We start from the raw sequence: 20,365 nt of genomic DNA on the forward strand, positions 1-20,365 counted from the left end.
TGACTGGTTTCCAAATTCTTCATATATTTTTAAGATAAATTTGTGATTAGAGATAAATATTTTTAATTTATTTAAATATTAATGATATATACTTTGTTGTTGTTGTTGTTATATGCCGTCGAGTCGGCCCGACTCATAGCGACCCCTCCTTGGGTTTCCGAGGCAGTATCACTACGGAAGTAGGATTGCCCAACCTTCCTTCCGAGGAGCGTCTGGTGGGTTTGAACCGCCAGCCTTCTGGTTAGCAGTCAAGTGCCTTAGGCACTATGCTACCAGAGCAAAAATCTCAAGAGCTGTGATTCATTTGTTGCTATGAGTATTTCAATAAAGTTTTGCTTATTAGTTTCTGGTGAATTTTTGTTCTTTAGGCTGCTTCAGTATCAGAGTTGCCATAAAAATCCAGCAGAGATCTATCCTAAAAGTTTCTTTCCATTTGCATTGTTAGTTTGATTCAAACTGTGTGCAAGCTTACCATATTGACAAAATTGACCATTCCCAAAATTCGGTTCCTTAGTTTATTGTAAGGATTGGTATTCCTGTGATACTGGAGATATAAACATTAGATAAAAATTCATTAGTGTAAGGAATAGAATAGAAGCCCAAGAAAATATTTCATCCACTATGAAATACTTCAAGAGAAAATATTCATTGGCATAATGAAGAAAGAGGGGTTTATTGTTAGTAAGTCTGGGAAATTTATGCAGAGTTAAAGATTTTATTTAAAAAAAAAATTATATACAGCAGTTCCTAAAGACAAAGTTAGCACTAGTTTAAGGTTTTTTTTCTTAGTTTTTCCTTCTTTTACATTGCATTACATTGATTTATTGAACCAATTGATAAGAATTCTTTACAGTTCATTTTTATCACTTTGATGAAATAAAATTTATTAATTCTCCTCAGCAAACCATTTTATTGAAAAGAACAATTTTATCAGTTCTCCTGTTCCCATGGTGGTTCAAAATTAAGGAACCTGTAATCCTGAAAACACATGGAGTCACTGACATTTTGGAGAGGGTCAGAAAACTGTGAGTCCCTGTTCTCTATTAGAAGGATGTTCAAATCTAATTTATCTTTTTCTTTTCTCACAACTACATTCCCTTTTTGTGCTATCAGGACCTTGTTCTCAACAATAACAATTTAAATTTGATAAAATATAATTGGTGATATTAAAAGGTATCCTACAGGGGTAAATAAAACTGGTAACTTTCTTTCACCATTAAAAATAAACAAATAATATGCCATTTCTGAATCTAGCAAGCATCCTCCAGTTACCATGCCATCATTTTTCTGTTACCTTAAGTATCTAACCAAAAACCAAATCAAACTCACTGCTCTCCAGTTGATACCGATTTATAGCAATCCTTGGGTTTCTGAGGTGATATCTCTAAGGAAACAGATTGCCCAATCTTCCTTCCAAGGAATGGCTGGTGGTTTTGAACAGTCAAATGCCTTAGGCACTATGCCACCAGAGCTCCCAGGTTAATTATAGCTTCTCATATTTGTTAAATGTGCAACTGTGTTGTATCTTTCTTTTCCATTCACATAGCAATTCAGTAAAAATGTTGGAAGAAATTTTGTTGATGATGAGTATGAAAATCTGATTTCCAGTTTTGGAATGGAAACCTGTAACATTTTATAATTAAGTTTAACATTTATAGAGTTTAGGATTTCACTAAGTATCCTTTATTTTCTTCTGCTTTTTGCTAAGGATTTTTACCAGGAATGAATGCTAAATTTTGTAAAACTTTTATATACATATATATATATATATGCATATATATATGCATTTACCTACTCACTTACTGACTCTTGTTATCTGATCTGCATTTATGACAAGAGTAAAAATTTGCTCTCTGACTATTTAGCACTAATGATGTATGTCTGGCAGTAACAAATGCTGAGGTGTGAGGTGAGAGTATTGCTGGCTATGATGATTAAGGTTATGCGTCAACTTGGGCCATGACTCTCAGTGGTTTACCAGTTATGTAATGAGGTAATCTAGCAGTTAAGTACTGATGTTGTCATCTTCCATTGTGTGATTTGATGTGGTCATCCTCCATTTCCACATAACACTGATTTTCACATAAAGACATGTTCTTTAGAACCTAACCTTTCATTAGGTTTGAGATGTTTGAGACGATTACATTATTTTAAACTATGTATTGTTTAAGCAAAGCATAATTATATTATTAGAATAAACCTTTGTTGTCATGCAAATATTTTATATATTCTTGTGAATGTAAGGAGCTCTGGTGGTGTAGTGCCTAAGGCATTTGACTGCTAACCAGAAGGTTGGTGGTTTAAACCGACCAGCCACTCTGTGGAAGGAAGACTGGGCAATCTACTTCAGTAAAGATTTGCCACCTTGGAAACCCAGAGGAGGTCACTGTGAGTCAGAATCAACTCAATAGCAGTGAGTTTTTTGTTTGTTTGTTTTGTTTTTAATAGTGGATGCAGCATAACATTTCTTGCTTTCCATTGGTCTAGTCTTGTTCTCTTTATTCCTTATATCCCCACTATTCTTGTGGGAAATATATATTTTAATATTTACAATTTTGTAACAAAGTTTTAACAATCATACTTAAGTATGATTTCTTTCTCCCAATCCCTTTAAGATTATTGCCTAATCCCTTCATTTGGATTTTTTTTTAAGGAATTTTTTAATGTTTGATATTCTGAAATTTTTCTACAATATCATCTGCTTTGTTTTATTTGTTGTTGTTGTTAAGTGCTGTGGCATCGGCTCTGACTCATAGCGACCCCTCCTTGGATTTCCGAGGCGGTATCACTATGGAAGTAGATTGCCCAAACTTCCTTCCAAGGAGCGGCTGGTGGGTTTGAACTGCCAGCCTTCTGGTTAGCAGTCAAGTGCCTGAGGCACTATACCACCAGAGGTATACTTGGTAGAGGGTCAGCAAAAAACAGGAAAATTCTCAGTGAACTGGATTGACACAGTGGCTCCAACACAGCAAACAATTATGAGGATGATATAGGACTGGGCAGTGTTTTATTGTGTTGTACATATAGCTGCCATGAGTCAGAAAATGACTTGAGGACACCAAACAACAATTTGCCTTTTCATTATGATTCTTCCTCACGTGCATTGTCTTATCTTGGATTGTAAAATGTCCTTAAAGGGCTTTTTTTTTTTTTTTAATGGATCCGCACAAAAGCCACAACAATGGACTTAAACATACCAATGATTGTAAAGATGATATAGGACCAGGCAATGTTCAGTGTTTTGTTCTAGTATCGGGGGTTATCCTGAGTCAGAATAGTCATACTTGAAGGCAACTAACAACAATAGCTTCCCAGGCTTTTATGTTAAAAATTTTATTTGGCATTTCTCTATCTAAAAAAATATTTAAGATTATACTCCACATCTTTGTCTTGCACAAGCTTATGACTTTGTTTTCCCATGCATAACATTTTTCTTCTCCCTGGTTAAAAGCAGATAGAAAATTTCCTTTCTCATTTGCAGTTTTAGTGGACAGAGATACCTAATTCCCTTTTCAAGGATCGGGTAATTCTTTACGGCTCTGGGCATTGAGCAGAGGAGCTATTTCCAAATCTCAGCCTTTAGGAGGTTTGTGGTCCAGTTTTTCATCCTAAAGAAAGTTTAATTTCCCAACTCCCAAGTAGTATATCTGAAATATATATGTTGTGGGCCACTATGTTTTAGAGTTTTACTTATTGTTCTTTATTCTTAGCACTGGAAATATTTTGTTTTCAGTTGACCTCAACTGTATATTGTTAACATGCTTTCAACTTTTTATATTTTGTTCAGCATTTCTATGTGTTCATAATGAGGAAGCAGGTTCTCTTTCAACTTAGACTACCATACCATCAAAGGCTTCAATAGTTACTTATATAAGTCTATTATGGGAAGCTAAAAACAGAACTCTGGAATCTGGATGGAATGCTGATTAGCATACTGCTTTCTCTTTATCAAAATCATAGCTGTATTTTTGTAAGGATGAATGAAATGCAAAATGTTCATCTGAAAACTTACCACATTGTAATCAGCAACAATGAACAGTTCAATATATTTTTCTTTAGGGATGCTCTGAAAATTTATGGAACATTTAATGAAGAATTATTAACATTTATCATTTAATGTTGAAAAACATAACATTTTCAAAATAAGACATGTTAATGATATTTATACAGAAAGGGGAGGGGGGAGTACAAAAATATATCTAGCAATTTTATGGATTTATATAAGATCTACCATATTATTAACAGGGAGCTCTGGAAGCATAGTGCCTAAGGCACATGACTGCTAACCAGAAGACAGGAGGTTCAAATCCACCAGCCACTCCGTGTAAGGAAGGTTGGGCAATCTACTTCCATAGTGATACTGCCTCGGAAACCCAAGGAGGGGTCGCTATGAGTAGGGTCTGACTCGTTGGCATATAGCAACAACAACACATATTATTCACAGATGTGATTATTTGCAAAAGATTTTAATAAACTTGAAGAAACACCCCATATTTGACTCCTTTCTTTCTTTCCTTAATCTCTCAGGTAAAATAAAGGTTATAAATAAAGAATCATGAATCTACTTTTTAGCATTTAGTTCTTTGTTTTACTAAGTGAAACAGAAGCTCATGTTAAAAGCATCCATCTATAGTTGGAAGCTAAAACCTAGTATTGACTAATGGGACTGACTCCATCACTTCCATTTTTTTTCCTTCCTTCCAACTTCTCTTCTGTAGTCTCAATTCCAATAGAACTTGTAAAAATGTTGGGAATTATAGGCTTTTAGTTTTTATAAAACAATAGCACAGGAAATTCCACTAAGTTTTCAGCCTTCTGTGTACATACACTAAGGTAAAAATCAGAAGCATGCTGCTCAGAGATTTGAGATAATCCATTGCTTTGTGGACTAAGTGATAATTCTTTCATAGATCCGTACATTCAGCAAACAGTCAATAGACATCTAATGTTTCAGACACCATCCTGAATATGAACTGTGCTACTGTGAAGATTATGAACACTCATGGGGCTAACAGGCTAACTAACATCTAGAGGGGATTTAAGGGGAACTGAACTAGTTGAATAGAAAAATTAACACGTAGGGCTTTCATGTGCAATCACCACACCAGAAATTCAACTTGTTATTACCCTTAATTGTCTTTAATAATTTATAATATTTGACTTGATGAAAAGAGAAGAATATGGTTTATCATCAACACCAACAAATAACAGGAAGATGGAAGGGAAGGTAGTGTTTAGAATAGGTTTCAGAATATTTCTGGTTTTGTTGCTCTAACCACTTATAACCTTAAAGCTATAAATCTATATGTAAGATTTAGAAATGTACTTTTCTTGATATTGATAAAACAAACTTAAATTTACTGTAAAGAATGAACACTTTCTACATGTTGTTGTTGTTGTTGTTATTTGTCATTGAGTCAGACCTGACTCATAGCGACCCCTCCTTGGGTTTCCGAGGCAGTATCACTACGCAAGTAGATTGCCCAACCTTCCTTCCATGGAGTGGCTGGTGGGTTTGAACCACCAGCCTTCTGGTTAGCAGTCAAGTGTCTTAGGCACTATGCTACCAGAACTCCTACTTTCTACATAGGTAACAAAAATAAAAACAAAAAATTGACATTTCAGATTTAAGATAATAAAGAGCCAGACTCAGAGTGCCATGAACACTTCATTAGCTGGCCTGTAGTTTTCTCTCCAGATCAAAAAGGACAAAATAAGTATTTTCCCTGGGGAAAGAAACATGATTTTAAAAATAAAGCACTCACTTCTACGTTGTGTTTTTCCACAGATTTAGTACTGGTGCTTGGAACAGTATTCCTGGTAAAATTGAACTCTGTACAGGAATAATTGGCAGCATAATACACCTTTGGGTTATATCTGAACACCAAATGTTCTCCTTCATCTGTGTATTTCACTGGTTCAATGAGGTACCTTTGGTCTTTTATTCTGAAGAATCCTCTATGGCAATGGAGAGAGAAAAAACAACAACAACTATATTTAAGATCTGTAACTACTCTATCCCTTACTGATTTACCTTCTAAAGAAAGGGAAACTACAGAGCAACCAAAGTACAATTAATGAAAATGTTGACCTATTGTGAAAAATAACTAATATCACTGAACAACTTGCCTAGAAATTGGCAAATGGGAACCTAATTTGCTGTGTAAACTTTCACTGAAAACACAGTAAGACATTGTTTAACAATAAATAAATAAATAAACAAAAAGACGAAAGAGAGGGAAACTATCTGGCTAAAGCCTCATGAACATGTAGTAGGGTGCTCTTGATGGTAGAGAAATCAGATGACATGTGGTTTGAATCCATTTGTTGAAACATCCTGATTGGTACTCTGTGAATTCCTGAATTCTTGTTTTGCCGGTGCCTGCAGAGTAGCTTGGACTTTTTCCTTCAATGCCATTGATTCTTATTCATATGCTACTTGTCAGAATGGTTTCGTACAGTGACTGTGCATTCCTTCCATCTTCTTTTGATGACTGCTGCATCATTCACTATTTCGCCCATAGAATCCATAAGTATTGCAACTCAGCTTGAATTTTTTTCTCTAGTTCTTTCAGCTTGAGAAATTTCAAATACGTTATTTCCTTTTTGTTTACTAACTGAAATTTTTAGCGGAAGTTTGCATGTTTTATTATAATGCTTTGCTTTGTCTTCTCAAGATTTCCTTTAAAATCTTCTATTTAGTGTTTTTACTTCACCGTTCTTCCATTCGCTTTAGCTATTCTCTATTCGAGAGTAAGATTCCAAGTGTCTTCTGACATCCATTTCTGTCTTCTCTTTCTTTCCTGTCTTTTAAATGACCTTTTGTTTTCTTCATTTACAGTGTCCCTGATGTCATGCCGCAACTCATTTGATCTTGGTTATGAGTGTTCAATGCATCAAATCTATTCTTCAGATGGTATCTAAATTCAGGTGGTATATACTTAAGGTCATATTTTGGCTCTTGTGGACTTATTTTAATTTTCTTCCATTCCAGCTTGAATTCATATAGAAGCAATTAATGGTCTATTTTGCAGTTGGCTGCTGGCCTTGTCCTGACCAATGACATTGAACTTCTCCATCGTCTCTTGCCACACATATAGTTGATTTGATTCCTGTGTATTCTGTCCTGTGGTGACCACTTACATAGTCACTGTTTATGTTGTTGGAAAAAGATACTTCCAATAATTCAGTCATACCATAAGCAAATTTTATGTGATGGAACAATTCACTGATTTCAGTATCCTGAGCTATAACATAAGAGGGTTTGGTAGATGATTTCCAGGAATCTGCTCACTCTGAATCTCATGATCATATACCACAAAGTATCTCTTGCTTAGGGTAATTCAAGCAAGAACAGAATCAATGGGCCAGGGCTGATACTAATTGCTGAGAATGTACAATACCTCTTCTCCCATCGGGATCTCTGGTGCATAGTGTCCAAGCATTTGACTGCTAACCAGAAGGCTGGCAGTTCAAACCCACCAGCCACTCATTGGAAGGAAGACTGGGCAATGGCAATCTACTTCTTTAGAGATACCGCCTGGGAAACCCAAGGAAGGGTCGCTATGATTCAAATAATCTCTGTGGCAGTAAGGGTTTTTTTTTTTTCTTCTTCTCCCATTAGAGCCCTAGTGGTTCATTGGTTAAGTGCTCAGCTGCTAACAGAAAATTTGGCAATTCTAACTCCATTGCTGCTCCTTGGAATAGAGATGTAGTAGTCCATTTCCATAAAGATTAAAGCCTTAGAAACCTTGTGGGCCAGTTCTACTCTGTCCTGCAGGGTCACTATGAGTTAAAATCTACTCAACAGCAATGGGTTAAGGGTTACTAAAGATAAGTGAGGTGAATGTCTTTGAAAATCCACAGAAAAACTCATCAAGGAATTAGAAAGATACTCTTTTACCTCAGACCATTACATGTGCTGACACTGGCAGCAGAATCTATTTCATGTAAGATGGATCCTTGGTAAAAACAGTGATCCTAAAATGGATAAAGAGGCTATTAATACAAGTATAAATATTGACATGGTCTAAATATAATATATGTATTTATTATAAATATTTCTGTTCACAGTGTATCAGTATTTAATTTCTATAAATTCCATTTATATTAATTTACTCGCATTATTTTGAAAGAGTTAAGTCTGCTTTAGAATCCTTTTCAAGACATTTTATCTTAATTGCATAATTTCTTTATGTAGCTCAATATATGGATTCTTTACTCAAGAATTTAAGAACTATCAACCTCAGAAATTTGACTCTTTCCCTTGGAAATAGTATTCCTTTATTTCATCCAAAATTCTATATCAAACTCAGCTTTCTGTGCTAATATTACAGTTTTTCCTACTTGCCTATGAAATTAAACCCATGTTCTTGATGATCTCTATAATTAGTCTTACTCTTCAACCAGGTCCCCTCACGCCTTTCTTTCTACCCTGTCTCCCTGCTTCAATCAACTGGTATTTTTTATTATTCCCAACTTGATGCTTGGTCCATGGTGATCTCATTAGGTGATTACTCTTCCTATTATTTCCATTTTTTTAAACTCCTTCTCTGTTACACTTTCCATCGTTCTCCAGGGACCTCAGACCTTCACAGGCCAGTCCTCACATTTTGCTGAAAAAGTGTTACCCAGTTTTCCTTCTGTCCTATTTTACAAAGATTCCATGGTGAGCTGCAATTTATAGATGTTGACAGATGCCTTAGATAGATGAAATAGGTTTTAAAAGCCATACTTTTGATAACAAAGGGTAATGTTAGCTTTGGTTAGAAGGATGCAGAGGGCATTTCCTGGGAAGGGGAATGGGGTTATAAAAATAGACTCTGTATCCACAAAAATAGGATAAATGAACAAAGATTTATTTGAAGAATCAAGAAGACTTCAATATTGGTGCCTCACAAGGACTGGGCAAAGAGAGATTAATAAAATAAGGTCAATTAGAAAGAGCTTTTTAAATTGTTTCATATTCTTAGGTTTTATCCATTTATTTTGATTATAACCTCATCAATGTGCCTTTTACTTCTTTCATGTCCTGCTTTACCCTTCTCCAAGAATTAACTCTATATTGAGTGCACAGAAGTCATTACTAAACAAAAATACATTAACAATCACTGAGTTGTTAATCAAGCAAGTAGTGACCAACTTCCTTTTAACTCAAAGGGTCTTATCTTTTATTCTAGGATCATTCAATTAGGATAATCAATTCAGGACTCATTTTTTACGTATCATTTTTGGAGGCTGCTTGTAAAGCTAGAGTGGGGTTCCCAAATCACACCAGGAAATAATAGTTTTAGAGAAGCATAATAGGAAGGTGCCATAAGATACCATGATCTGAGGATGCCTGGTGACCTCCTCTCCTTTTGTGGAAGAGTAAGTTTCACTGTAATTTGTGGCTAGGAGCTCCCTGAAAAAGAGGGCAGAGAAATAGTGACAGTTACTCATTTTACAAAATGCACAGATCAAACCAGTCATGTGAAGAAGGTATCTCCAAGCTTCTTTCAAATCTCAGCAAGATCCTCTTCTCCCAAAAATAGATAAGTAAAATCAAAATCACTCATATGAAAAACCTTGCTACCTAGATTTCATGGTTTGATAAATACTATAAAAAGGACAGGAAAAAAATTCAAGCAGTTTTAGCAAAACACCATTTTAGGAAGAACTCAGATCAAATTGTATCTAAGTGAAAATCTCTTGCCTTAGTAATTTAAATTGTTTTAAAATTCAAGCTTATAAAATGTCCATAACTATATGACTGTCTGACTTTAAAAGGTCAGTAGACTAATAAAGAACAAAACCTCACTAATAAAAAAGAAAATCACTTGCCTTAAGTGCCAAAATTAATACAAAAATATGTGGAATATATCCATTTGTTTTATATATACTTAAAAAATTGTAATTTTTAGATAAAGCAATATGTATTAATTATAGTATATTTAGAAAATATAGAAACGTAAAAGACAAATAATCCTGAACCGCATCAAGATACAATCACTGCTAACCGGTGGCATAATGCCTAAGGCATTTGACTGCTAACCAGAAAGCTGGCAGTTCAAACCCACCAGCCACTCCTCAGAAGAAAGACTGGGCAATGTACTTCCATAGAGATACTACCTTGGAAACCCAAGGAGGGGTTGCTATGAATCAGAACCAACTCAACAGCAGTGAGTTTGTTTTCTTTTGTTGTTGTTTTTATGTGCTGTGGAGTCCGACCCAACTCATAGTGACCCATCCTTGGGTTTCTGAGGCAATATCACTATGGAAATAGATTGCCCAACCTTCCTTCCGAGGGGTGGCTAGTGGGTTTGAACCACCAACCTTCTGCTTATCAGTCAAGTGCCTTATACTCTCACCAATTTACAAAACAAACAGAACTACCCCATCAAATAAGCAAATAAATAAAATCCTCAGTAAAAACAGAAAAATATAAAAAATACTATAAACTACCTTAATCTAATTATTAGATTATAGAACATTAGACCCAGAGACTGCTAAATACATGTTCTTTTCAAGTATACATATTATAGTCACCAAGTATGACCACATCTTTGACCACAAAATGAGTCAAAACAAATTTTTAAAAACTATTATCATTCAAACAATATTCTCTATCAACAACAAAATTAAGTTCGAAATTAATAACAGAAAGGTAGCTAACTACCCAACAATAGAAAGTAATTAACACATTTCTAAATAATCCATTGTTGTTGTTGTTACGTGCAGTTGAGTCAGACCCGACTCATAGCGACCCCTCTTTGGGTTTCCGAGGCAGTATCACTATGGAAGTAGATTGCCCAACCTTTCTTCCGAGGGGTGGCTGGTGGGTTTGAACCCCCAGCCTTCTGGTTAGCACTCAAATGCCTTAGGCACTATGCTGCCAGAGCTCCTAAATAATCCATTAGTCGAAGAATAAATCTAAATGAAATTAGAAATTAGAAAATATTAAATGAATTACAATAAAAATACATTTCAAGATTTGTGAGATATGTTTAAAATAATGCATAGAGGAAAAGTTATAGCTTAAATAAGTTATTATAACTGAAAAGATGAAAAGTTTTTGAAGAGGAAAGTAAACACTAAGGAGTCAGTGAAATAAACAAACAATAATTAACAAAGCCAGGTTTTTGTTATTTGAAAGATCAACAAACAAGTTGACAAATCCCTTTAGCTTAATCAAGAAAAAAGGAGGTAGAAGATGCAACTATTGGTTTCCTCTCATCTGAATCAAAGAAGAGTGAAGAAAGTATAAGGCATCTGGAAACAACTAGTCCAAGGGGTTAATGGACCACAAGGACCTCAGTCTTCATGACCTCAAGATCAGAAGAATGAGTTGGTGCCCAACTACAAATGCCAAGAACTCAGAATGGGATCAAAACTGGAGGTCCTGGATAGAGTGGGAGTAAAAAATGCAGAACAAAATTCAAAAACACAAAAATGACCAGGATTACTGGTCAGATAGAGTCTGGGAGAACCCTTGAGACTATAGCCCTCGGTTATCCTTTGGGCCTAAAAATGGACTCACTTCCATGGATTGATTCTCAGCCCAATGGCAGAAAGACCTACACACAGAACACCTACCCCACGATGAAGCACCCACCTACTCCAGGGAGATGCACCCCTTAGAGCAATCAGCTATGAGACACCAAAGGGGAGCATTCACATAGAGGGAAAGCTGGACAGGCAGGAATGCATGGTCAAGAAGGGCACAGGGAGGGGGTGGTCACAGGGACAAGAGGGGATGAGAGTTTTTTATGGTTGGGGATGGTAATTGGGCTGTGAAATCAAATGTACATGAAATGTTGAATGTAAAACAAATTTGTTTTGTAAATTTGCACCCAAAGTACATTTTTTTAAAACGTAGATTTTAAGTTACCAATATTTACAAATGAAAGATGGATTATATCACTCATATTCCAGGTATTCAGAGAATTATTTAAACAGTTTATACCAAAATCTGACAATTTAGATGAAATGGATGTTTTCCAAAATAAGAAAAAAAAAAAAATACATGCAACTGGCAGAGAATGAAATAGATAATCTGAATCACCCAATACCTATTAAAGAAATTTAAACTAGTTATCAACCTCTGCAGTCTCCATATATACATAACAACCTTCAAGGCACAAATAGTTTAATTTGTGAATTCTGTCAAACATTAGAAAAAGGAATAGCATCAATTTTATAAAAACTTTCAAAAATGTAGAGAATGAAACATACTTTTCAACTCAATTTATGAGGTCAAATCCTAATATCAAACCTTGACAAAAACATCATAAAAAAATCACTAAAAATATAGACAAATATCTTTCATTAACATAGTTGCAAAAATCTTTTAACAAAATGTAGGTAAATTAAATAAAGTAATATGTGAAAAAAAGATAATGTATAATAAACAAATAGGGTTAATCCCAGGAAGGCAAAGATGGTTTAACATTTGAAAACAGATCTGTGTAAATCACCAAACTGTGATTTTAGTGGATACAGACAAAACATTCTTAGCAAACTTCTCAGGGAACTTTGTTATTCTGATAAAGTACATCAAGGTGAATCCTACAGGAAATATCATATTATGCATTCAATACTTCAATAGTGAACACTCTCCCCTTAAGATTAGGAACAATGTAAGGTTGCTAACTCTTACTACTTCTACTCAAGTTACACTGGAGATGCAAGCTAATGCAATAAAATAAATAAAGAAAAGAAAAAAATGATCAGAAAGGAAGAAGTATAATTGTCAATATTTATAGACAATATTATTGCATACAAAATTTCTAAGGAACTCACAAAACACTAATAAATTAATTTATTAAATCTCAAGAGCCAAGGCTACTGTTTTAAGAATCTATTGTGTTTTCACATAATAACTGCAAATAATAGAAAAATGAAATTAAAAACTAGCTCTGTTTATAGGAGCAACATAAATACTAAAATTTTTAGAAATAAATTTAATAAAGGACATGTAAGAGCTCTACACTGTAAACTACACAATATTGATGATAAAAATTAAAGTAAACCTAAATTTACTTTAATTAGGAATATAGGATGACTACTCAATATTATTGCAATATCAGTTCTTTCCGAATTTATCTGTAGAGTGAATGAAATTTAATCAAAATTCCAGCAGCATTTTTTTTGTGTGGAAATTGACAAGATGATTTTAAAACTCATATGGAAATACCAAAAATCTAGGATAAACAAAATAAGTCTGAAAAAGAAGAAAAAGTGTGGCAGAATTAAACAACCTGGCTTTAAGATTTGTTCTTAATCTACAGTAATCAAGACAGTGTAGCACTCTTTTAAGGACTGCAAAGTAGATGAACAGAGAAGATTAAATTTGTCAGAAATAAATTCATGTTTAAATTGTCATTTAAGTTTAGTCAAAAGTGCCAAAACAATAAGTAGCAAAAGAAAACCATTGAAAAAAAAAGTGCTGGAATAACTGGCCTGTAACAATATGAACTTCAACATCTCTTTCAAATCATACACACACATACACACATAAGTTTAAGATGATAATAGACCAAAACTACAAACTGATCCATGAAAAGTTTCGAAGACAGTACAGAAGAAGATCTTTGTGACCTGTAGGTAAGCAAATGTTTCTTAGGTCATAGAGAACAATGACCAAGCAAGAAAATTTCAATAAATTAAAATGTCGTTGAACTAGCAACTGCTACAATTAAGAAAATGAATGAAAAACTCAGATTGAAAGAACATATTAGCAAAAAATTACATTTAACAAACAGCTGATTGTATAAAAATCACAAGTCAATAATAAAACAACCCAATAAAATATGAGTAAAGATTTAAACAATTTACAAAAAATGATGTACAAATGGACAATAAACTTATGAAAAAGTTTCCAGTAGGGAAATACAAACTAGATAACAATTAAATATTACCACAATCTGTCACTATTGCTAAAATTCAAAAACTGACAACACCAAATGTTGGAAAGGATATGGAACAACTAAAATTCTCACATAGTGCTGGTTGTTGTTGCTGTTGTTCTGTGCCGTCAAGTTGTCTCCAACTTATAGAGACCCCTCTTGGTTTTCCGAGGTGGTATCCCTACAGAGGTAGATCACCCAATCTTCCTTCTGAGGAGTGGCTGGTGGGTTTGAACCACCAACCTTCGGATTAGCAGTCAAGTACCTTAGGCACTACACCACCAGAGCTCCCATAGTGCTGGTAGTTGTATAAAATTATACAATCACTCTGGAAAAGGGTCTGTCAATTTCTTATAAAACTAAACCTATACATACCCTATACTGCAATAATTCCCATGCTTAGTATTCTTCAAAGAGAAATGAAAACATGTTTATAAAAATACTTGTACAATCTGTAAATTTTCACCCAAATCCTAAAAAAAAAAAAAAAAAAAAATACTTGTACAAGAATTCTCAGAGAAGCATTATTCATGACAGCCAAACACTGGAAACAACCCTGATGCCCATCAATAGAAAATGGAAAAATAAACTGTAGCATATTTATGCCATGGAATACTACTTGAAAATTGAAAGAACCATACTTCAGATACATGCAAAAGCTTAGATGAATCTCAGTGAAGTTATATTGAATTAAAGAAGTCTTACATACAACATTATGACCAATGTGATTTTATTTATTAGAATTTCCAGAGTAGGCTAAAATAATCTATGATGAGAAAGGAAACATGACTACCTCTGTCAGTAGAGTTTGAGGGGACTTGATGAGTGTGGTAGTTAAAGTTGTATGTCAACTTGGTTGGGCCTGGTTGAGTGGCTGGGCAGCTGATGGTGGTTATTCCCCATGATGAGAGTGGCAATCAACTCCATGGTGGGATCTACCACAAGCAGCTGAGTAGCTGCTTTGGGTATGTGGTTTGCTTCCCATATAAAGCAGCTTTAGGAATGGTCTCTAGCTTATGGCATGGTTAGACTCTGCATGTAGCTGTGTCGTTGTTCAGCAGCCTACCATGCTCTGCCAATTTTGGGACTTAAAATGGACTTGAATGAATGGCCTGCCATGTGGTTTGGTAACATCAAGACTGTGCCATTTTATTTGTTGACCTTGGGCTTGTTAGCCTCAGCAGCCAGTAGCTGCCTGAGTGAAGAGATGCCTCTAGTTTCAGTGGGCCAGGAGCAAGAGGCAGAGCTGAAGCCCAAGGTTGAGGGGCTTCCACCCAGCCCGTAGAGCCTGGCACTTTTAACTTGGACTTAAAGCCTCCAAACTGTAAGTGAATAAACTCCTGTTTGTTAAGGCCATACCATTTATGGTATATTTCTTGTCAGAGTGGCACTAGGTAACTAGAACAGAATATGGTACTAAGAGTGGGGTGCTGCTCTGACAGATACCTAAAATGTGGAACCAGGTGTGGAGTGCATCCTTGACCCAAGACCCCGGCAGAGAGACCCTGGCATATGGCATGACAGATGACAGGAGCAGAGCAAGAGACCAGCATGAGAAACGGCAGGAGCAGAGCCCAGAGACAGGCATGAGAGATGGCAGGAGCAGAGACAAGAGAACCAGCATGAAACAGTGACAGCCTTACCAGCCCACAGAGGAGAAAGCTTGATGCCTTTGGTTAGGCAGCTTACTGGTGAAGTGGGTTGCCTTTAGGCATTAATTGGTAGAAAAGACCGGCATGAAATGGAATAGCGGGTTGGCCAGCCCACTGAGCAAGAAAGTTGAATGCTTTTGGGGCAGGAAGATTTCCATCGGAGTGGGTTGCCTTTGGCATTAATCGGCAGAAGTGGAGAAGCCGAGGAAACAGAAGCAGAGCTGCCTCAGCTTTAAGGACCATGGCCTTTGGGGATGGAATGACCACAGGCCCAAAAGGCCTTCACCAACGTGGTTCTGGAGTGCAGGGGGGCTTGTTCATGTTAGCCAGTGGGATGGAGCCATAGCCACTGCCCAAGAGTGAGGGGGGAGGGCTGCCATGCCCAAGAGGGAAAGGAATGGGGCCCACCAGGCCAAGGGGTGAGGTTGCCACTTAGGAACTAGGGGACTGGAGCCACCCAGTGAAGGAGATCTGTACAGATGCCACCCACTGAAGATCTGTACAGGGGCCAAGTTGACAAGGGGTGGAATTATGGTATTTAAAGTTGTATGTCAATTTGGTTGGGCCTGGTTGAGTGGCTGGGCAGCTGGTGGTAGTTATTCCCCATGATGAGACTGGCAACAACTCTATGGTGGCATCTACCACAAGTAGCTGAGTAGCTATTTTGGGTATGTGGTTTTCTTCCATAAAGCAGCTTTGGGAATGATCTCTAGCTTATGGCACACTTGAACTCTGCATGTAGCCGTGTTGTTGTTCAGCAGCCTGCCATGCTCTGCCAACTTTGGGACTTACAATCAATGTCCTGCCATGTGGTTTGGTAACATCGAGATTATGCCATTTTATTTGTTGACCTTGGGCTTATTAGCCTCAGCAGCCAGTGGATGCCTAAATGAAGAGATGCCTCTAGTTTCAGTGGGCTGGGAGCAAGAGGCAGAAATGAGGAAGGAGAATAACAAACATTTCTGAAGTGAAGGTTCTGTATTTTTGCAGGATTTGGGGCAACACAGGTGCGTACATTTATCAACATTAATTGAATGTACACTTAAGATTTGTGTATTTCACTCTATGGAAATTTTATATCAAAAGAAAAAACTGAAAAATATTACACACCAATGGGGGAAAAATCACTGCCATCGAGTCAATTCAAACTCACAGTGACCCCCACTGGGTTTTTAAGCCTGTAAATATTTACCAAAGCAGACTCCTTCATCTTTCTTCCACAGAATGGCTGGTAGGTTTGAACCAATGACTTTTCGATTAGTAGCCAAGTGCCTCTGGTGACATAGTAGGTAAGGCATTTGGTTGCTAACCAGAAGCAACAAACCAGCTGCTCCAAGGGAGGAAGATAGGACAATCTACTTTCATAAATATTTCCAGCCTTAGAAATCCAATGGAGTTCACTGTGAGTCTGAATTGACTCAATGACAGTGGATTTTTTTAAAATAATATAAAATCAGACAAATAAGATTTGAAATATATATATATATATATATGTGTGTGTGTGTGTGTGTAGCAATAACTTGAAGAAGTCACTTCATTGGTGGTCTTTACAGAAACTGAGATACAATAGACTACTAAATTTATAAAATATTGAATTATAATAGAATTTACCTTGTTCTCAAAAGATGAAGTATTAAAGTTTTTCTGTGTAGCCTTAGTTCATACAACAATTCTTCTTCATCTTCATAAGTCTCCTGCAAAACAATATCCATTTTGTGTGTGTTTAGGTGAGTATTGGAGTAGAGGAGAAATTCCTAGTTCTCTCAATCCTGTAAAAGTAGTCTTTTCAGGAAAAAATGAACAATACTGAAAAAGCTAAATTTATAATATAGCTGATATGATAAGGAAGATTTTACATTCAAATTATAAACCGCCAATCAGTTGTTTTCTTAATTATAAAAGAAAATATACTGAAAAAAAAGGCATATTTTCCTCTTATCCACTCTTATACCATTTATTATATTTTCTTGCTGTTTCTGCACCCCATGGATTTTTTTATATGTATGAGCCTTGGTAGGGCAGTGTTAAGGACTCAGATGCTAACTGAAAGTTTGGTGGTTTGAGTCAGCCACTCTGTGGAAGAAGGACACAACAGTCAGCTTTTGTAGAGATCACAGCCTTGGAAACTCCGTGTAACAGTTCTGTTCCAACCTACAGGCTTGCTATCAGTCAGAATCAACTCAACAGCAAAGCACATGGTATTCTGTACTCTTTGGAAGGAAGTCAGCATATGCAGCCCACACTTAAGGGTTCAGGAGTTATGCTTTATCTCCTTGAAGGGGTATCTCCATATAACTGATGTGGAATTCTTCTGTATAGGAGATTTGTCTATTCTTCCTCCCACCCCATTTATTTATATCAGTAAATCTCATGGTGTATTTATTTTATACTTTTGCTTATGATCTACTACTGCTTTTTTTTTTTTTTTTCTCAACTTGTCTTTGTTTTTGAGAATTCTTTTAGTTGACTCCTGTATTCTCTCAACATATGCCAAAAGTTTTGTTTTTTGAGTACTTCTTTACTTTCTGGCATTAGGGACATTCCCAGTTCATCATGTACATTCATAATGGAATTTTCTATTATTGGCTTTGATTAAATCTTAAGACAATAAATTGCAGAAAAGACATCACAAAAGAAAAGCAAAATGGGTGATGGAAAACTGGTTTTGTTTCCTTAGCTAGGTACCTTCAACCAATAAAATGGTTTGAGAAGATGAGAAAAGAGTTGGTGATAATTTATTTGTAAAGATAACTATTGGAGAAATATAGTTAGACATTATTTCCAAATGGGAGGGGATCGAAAGTTGATTTTCTATCTTCTTAAACCATGAATAAAAAAGAAGACCTCAATGGGACCATTTGGAAAATTGAAATGTTTCTTAGTTACGACTGAAAATTCTAAAAAGTGAGAAACTGATTGTTAGAGGAAAAAGAGAGCTAGCTATAGCATTGGGAAATGTTTGCACTCCCAGAGTTTGTTGGAGAAGTACAACTTACTATTCTTCATGGATCAAATTAAAAACCAAATGCTTAAAATGTAACCACCAAATGATAAATATGGTGAATTCTTGGATAATGCAAAGAGTTCAGGCCTTGACTAATAGCTGAAAGATTGGTGGTTCAAACCCACTCAGAGATGCCTCAAAGACAGGCCTGGTCATCTGATCAACTCTATGGAAAGTTTTACTCTGCCCATGTGGGGTCATCATGAGTTGGAATCAACTCAACAGCAACTAACAACAGCAGCAATGGTAAATATTATGGACATTCATCCTGTGTGTTTTAGAATAATAGTAAAATAAGAACAACTAATTTTGATGCTTTTACTATTTATGTAAATCTATTTTCTACAATAAATATATATTACTTTCAAAACAATATTTTGGAATTTTAACACCAGAATAAAGACCCTTGTAAGCAACAAATCACACAGTCTTTTTGTTCTGTAGAAAAGTTGTCCACATTTGTTACAGAATATGTAAAGCAAATAAATTAACATTTCAGATAGCTAGGAAAGCAAAATGCTCAGAGATTCCACTCCATGAACAACAGCTCAGAAAATGTTGTTGTTGTTATGTGCCATGGAGTCAGACCCGACTCATATCGACCCCTCATTGGGTTTCTGAGGTGGTATCACTACGGAAGTAGATTGCCCAACCTTCCTTCCGAGGAGTGGCTGGTGGGTTTGAATCGCCAGCCTTCTGGTTAGCAGTCAAGTGTCTTAGGCACTATGCTACCACCTTAATTCAGCCTGGAAATGGCGCCCAATCTGTTGGTAGAACTGCTCATGTAAACTGGAATATTTAAATGGCACCCCTCCCCGCAAAGCCTGAAGTCAACTGTGAGCTGAGTTCTGCTTACTCCTTTTTGTTTCATAGTCTATAGTGGGATTGCTATAAAAAACTCAATGAGAAAAATTGAGACTCTTTTCTTTCTTTTTGCTTCTGAGTTGGAGGCAGAAGCACCTTTTGAACTGTCATGTGAAAGCAAAAAATTGTATTATTAAATCAAAACCTATACCTGCATGTCAGGTTCATGAGTGTGCCCAACATCTCGCTTCTGTACTAGAGAGATCCTTTTAGGATAAATCAGTTCTTGACCCTCTACTCCAGGAATTACCTTTTCTAAAAGGAAAAATAAGAATGAAAATACAGTTGGCATTAACATTTATTTACAATGAATGAAAAACAGAATTGTTCTCAGAGCTCACTTGCTCCCAACTGACAGCGTGCCCAACAACAATGAAATATTATCTCCCTTATAGTCTAGAAAATTGAGACTAATATTAACAATGTAGGAAAATATAAGAGAGTTCAGAAAATAGGCCAGAGAAAAATATCAGTTTCTCAACTTCTTCTATATTTGTACTTTGTTCCTCAGTTGTTATCTTATTCTCTTAATGCCTGTCTGGATTTTGCCATGCAGGAAAGTCTGTTTCAATGTAAATTACCGAATTGTCTTGAACAGGTATATTTACATCTGAAATCTTGGTTAGCATAGCTAAATAAAAGATTTGCTCTTTAAAAGAATATTAGGTTCTTCCACTGAGACTATGGCCCCTAGCTGCCCTTCAGGTCTGGAACTGAACACACACCTGTAGCTTCCAGCCAAGCAGCAGACAGGCATACTAGTTGAACATTTACCTGAGGTAGATACATGCCTTGGAGAGAACAAGCAAGAGAGAAAGAAGGGCTGCTCAGGCACAGGGAGACAGCTCAGGGGGTAGGAGTGTATAGAGGGATGGACACAGGGAAGCGATACCTATTGGGAGGAAGTGGGAGAGGAGATGTTGCATTGTGCTAAATTGTGGTCAATGTCATGAGACAAA

The 20,365-nt window shown here is 36.1% G+C and overlaps 1 protein-coding gene across 1 annotated transcript in view; it reads right to left on the minus strand.

The window, feature by feature from the left end:
• Positions 1-20,365, minus strand: part of ADAM7 (ADAM metallopeptidase domain 7) — an 81,485-nt gene that overhangs the window by 57,363 nt on the left and 3,757 nt on the right. Inside the window, exons 2-8 of the mRNA XM_007938783.1 lie at positions 19,558-19,661; positions 17,150-17,232; positions 9,325-9,403; positions 7,904-7,980; positions 5,766-5,958; positions 4,013-4,066; positions 473-544 (exon numbers count right to left, since the gene is read on the minus strand). Coding sequence (XP_007936974.1) covers positions 473-544; positions 4,013-4,066; positions 5,766-5,958; positions 7,904-7,980; positions 9,325-9,403; positions 17,150-17,232; positions 19,558-19,661 — 662 coding nt within the window. The remainder of the gene's footprint in view (positions 1-472; positions 545-4,012; positions 4,067-5,765; positions 5,959-7,903; positions 7,981-9,324; positions 9,404-17,149; positions 17,233-19,557; positions 19,662-20,365) is intronic.

Source organism: Orycteropus afer, unplaced genomic scaffold, assembly GCF_000298275.1.
Source record: "Orycteropus afer afer isolate SDZICR_OR568_19922 unplaced genomic scaffold, OryAfe1.0 scaffold00053, whole genome shotgun sequence".
NCBI lineage: Eukaryota > Metazoa > Chordata > Mammalia > Tubulidentata > Orycteropodidae > Orycteropus > Orycteropus afer.